Consider the following 3714-nt stretch of genomic DNA (forward strand, 5'->3'; position numbering starts at 1 on the left):
GTCGGAGAAGTGGGCGTGGTCAAGACAGCTTGCAGGTAGCAAAAAGCAGAGGAGGCGGAGCTGAAACCATGACATGCTGCATCTTTTACAGCGTTTAGAAACATTGTTCAGAATATTGCACGAGTGTGGGAAGGGTTTAAAATACCTTTACACACACACACGTATATATATATATATATATACACATACTACTATTTCTACTTCTCAATTTTTCACTTATCGCGGGCGGGTCTTCCAGGTACGGATCCCCCGTGATAAACGAGGGACCGCTGCAGTTACGAAGTCAGAGTCAGAAGCTATAAATCCTTTTCTTTCTGAAAACATGATTTGAACCACAAACCTTTGCGCACGTTGTGTTTCCTAACAAGTTAATCCAACGACAATCCCACATACATCAACATCCCACAACAAAAGGCCCGAGCAAGTCAAGACCTTGCACAACTTGAGACCTTGATTTGTGACCTTGAAGCTACAGCGAGATGAAAAGATACGAGACTCTCCATCTAGTGACGTGTATCAAGTTCCATTAAATTATCCTGAGTGGATCAGAAGTCGGCAGCACAACTGGTAGAGCTGCTGCCTCTCAGCGAGCAGGTCCCTGGTTCAAATCCCGGTCCAGGGGCCTTTCTGGGTGGAGTTTGCATGTTCTCTCCGTGCATGCGTGGGTTTTCTCCAGGTACTCCGGTTTCCTCCCACAGTCCAAAAACATGCATGTTAGACTGATTGGTAACTCTAAATTGTCCCTAGGTGTGAGTGAGAGAGTGAATGTTTGTTTGTCTCGTTTGTCTCTATGTGTCCCTGTGATGGACAGGAGACCAGTCCAGGGTGTCCCCCGCCCCTCGCACAGTGATTGCTGGACATGGGCACCAGCGACCCCCGTGACCCAAAATGGAATAAGCGGGTAAAGATGATGGATGGATCAGAAGTTACTGGCCAGAAAAGCAAAGGCCTTGTTTTTCTTTGACCTTGATTTATGACCTTAATACTGGAACTTGGGTGATGAAAAGTGTCTGTGACACTCCGTCTGGTGAGGATGCTTACGAGTATGATGACGTTTTTTTTAAATATCCTGAACGGAACATAAACCATGGCCCCTGTCAGGATCTAACCCCTGTCAGGATCTAACCTCTGTCAGGATCTAACCCCTGTCAGGATCTAACCCCTGTCAGGATCTAACCTCTGTCAGGATCTAACCTCTGTCAGGATCTAACCTCTGTCAGGATCTAACCTCTGTCAGGATCTAACCCCTGTCAGGATCTAACCTCTGTCAGGATCTAACCCCTGTCAGGATCACTGTCCGCTGTTTAAAGCTTGAATAATACTTCATTACAAATTCAAAGCATATTATTGTTAGTGTCATCATTGTTGTTGTTGTTGTTGTTGTTGTTGTGCGCTGGTTGAAAGACTGATGAGTTATCATATAGTATCCGTTCGTACGTAACTTGCTCATCCCGGCCAGAACTTCTGATCCGCTCAAGAAAAATGAGTATTTGTATTTGACCACCAGACAGTGTGTTGTATAATCTGTTCATCACCCCAGCTCTAAGTTCAAGGTCATAAATCAAGGTCATTTTTAATCATTGTCTTTACTATTGCGGGTTAGATCCTGACAGGGGTTAGATCACCCACCAGATGAATTAATTTGCAGATTGATCTGTGGATTCTTTGAAGTTTAATAAAAGTTTTTGTTTGAATCCTCCAGAACATGAACGTGAGTCACAGCTGGACTTGTGGCTCCATCTAGTGTTTCACACCTGTGTTTGGTCATTTTCAGTCCGTGGCAACAACTCAATCAATTTAATCAAATATTGTATTTAGTCAGTTTGGATCAAAATATCTGTCAGTATAATATTTGTTGATGACAGGACAGCTGGGTCCAACATGTCCCTGTGGACAGAGTGTCCATCCTTTTGGTCAAATCCAGTTGATTCAGTTTTTATTGAGGTTAATGAAAATGCAAAAGCAATGATGGATTTTTATCAGTTGATTATTAGTTAATTATTTTATTACTGTGTCAGTTTCAAGTCATTGCAGTGATATTTGTGGGTTTTTATTTCTTAAACAAAACTCATTTGTTCATGTCTGAAAATCATTTGCTTTAATTTATTATTATTTAATTTATAAACTTATTAAATATTATTATTTATTTGGTTGAGTTTGTATTAGAAAGTCACTTTTAGTCATTTTGTTGTTTCAGTTGTTGTAAAAACGCGTTTTGACCACTGAATAAATTAGAAACATCTAAACTGAAACATCAGTTTGGACTTTTAACATTTAAATACTTAGATTTTTACTCAGGTTTTCTTTAGAAGTACAATATTTTTATAATACCAAGATTCCAACATGTTTATGGAGTGAAGTAAATTTAGTTCAATGTTTTGGACGAACGTGGAAGAAAAAGACTTTTCTTACAAAGTTCTTGTGTGGAAGTCCGGCGCTCATGGCTCCGGCAGCGGCAGCGGTACCCATGGCTCCACCAGCTGGCCCAGAGCTTGGTCCTGTCCCAGCAGCCGATGCTCCCCCTCCTGCTGGTCCAAATCCATTACCGACACCAACACCGGGCCCTGCAAGCCCCTGGCCAGAACCAGCTGCAGCCTGAACACCAGCTCCAGATGTTCTTGTCTGAGGTGGACCTCCAGCAGCTCCACCTTGCCTCTCTGCCATGTCCTCGGGCAGCAGGACGTCTCCCACCCCCAGCACCTCGTCCTTGTATTTACGAACGTACTGCTGCATCTGCTTGACCTCTGCCGGACTCAGCTCGTGGCACTTGGACGGGTCCTGGTCGTGCTCCGGCAGCTGACGAGCCATCTGCTGCCGGCGGTAAACGGCTCCCTCTGTGCCGGCGACGGGACGCTTTTCAGGCGGGAGCAGCTCGATGTAGCGCACGGCCTGATGGGAAACAACAATCCTGATATCATTTCAGTTGAAGCATGTGAAACAGGAGGACCAATCAGAAGAAAGTAAAGAAGGCCTGTTGGCCTCGTCCAGAAGAGACAACCCAAACATGTCTCCTTCAGACACACACCAGACCAAACGGAGAGAACAGCTCCACACAGAGCGTCTGCACATGAAACATTTAAAGAACATTAAAAATGCCTGTTGGTCAACAATAATACACAAGATGAAGAGTGTTTTAGACCCTGCTTTGATTAAAAGCTCAAATAGAAAAATGTTTTTTAAAAATCTTTGAAGTATCACCAGAGCTTTGACCTGAGATCATCTCCTGATGAACAACATCACCAGTAAGGTCCATGCTGCACCTGCTGACAAACTGTTGCACAGAAATACTGAAGTCTGCACCAGCAACCGAACAAGGGAAGACCTTGTGTTAGCTTTGACCTTGATGATGACTTTGGAGTTACTCTGTGGATGAGTTACTCTGTGGAAGAGTTACTCTGTGCAGGAGTTACTCTGTGGATGAGTTACTCTGTGGAGGACATACTCTGTGCAGGAGTTACTCTGTGCATGAGTTACTCTGTGCAGGAGTTACTCTGTGGATGAGTTACTCTGTGCAGGAGTTACTCTGTGCAGGAGTTACTCTGTGCATGAGTTACTCTGTGGATGAGTTACTCTGTGCAGGAGTTACTCTGTGGAGGAGTTACTCTGTGGAGGAGTTACTCTGTGCGGGAGTTACTCTGTGGAGGAGTTACTCTGTGGATGAGTTACACTGTGGAGGAGTTACTCTGTGCGGGAGTTACTCTGTGGAGGAGTTAC

General features: G+C 44.2%; 1 protein-coding gene across 1 annotated transcript in view; it reads right to left on the minus strand.

Moving 5' to 3' along the window:
* tes (testis derived transcript (3 LIM domains)) overlaps positions 1 to 3714 on the minus strand; it is an 18637-nt gene that overhangs the window by 3852 nt on the left and 11071 nt on the right. The window contains exon 4 of the mRNA XM_037683215.1: positions 2413 to 2889. Within this exon, the coding sequence (XP_037539143.1) occupies positions 2413 to 2889 (477 nt within the window). The remainder of the gene's footprint in view (positions 1 to 2412; positions 2890 to 3714) is intronic.

Source organism: Nematolebias whitei, chromosome 10 (genome assembly GCF_014905685.2).
Source record: "Nematolebias whitei isolate Nwh7 chromosome 10, NemWhi1, whole genome shotgun sequence".
Classification (NCBI taxonomy): domain Eukaryota; kingdom Metazoa; phylum Chordata; class Actinopteri; order Cyprinodontiformes; family Rivulidae; genus Nematolebias; species Nematolebias whitei.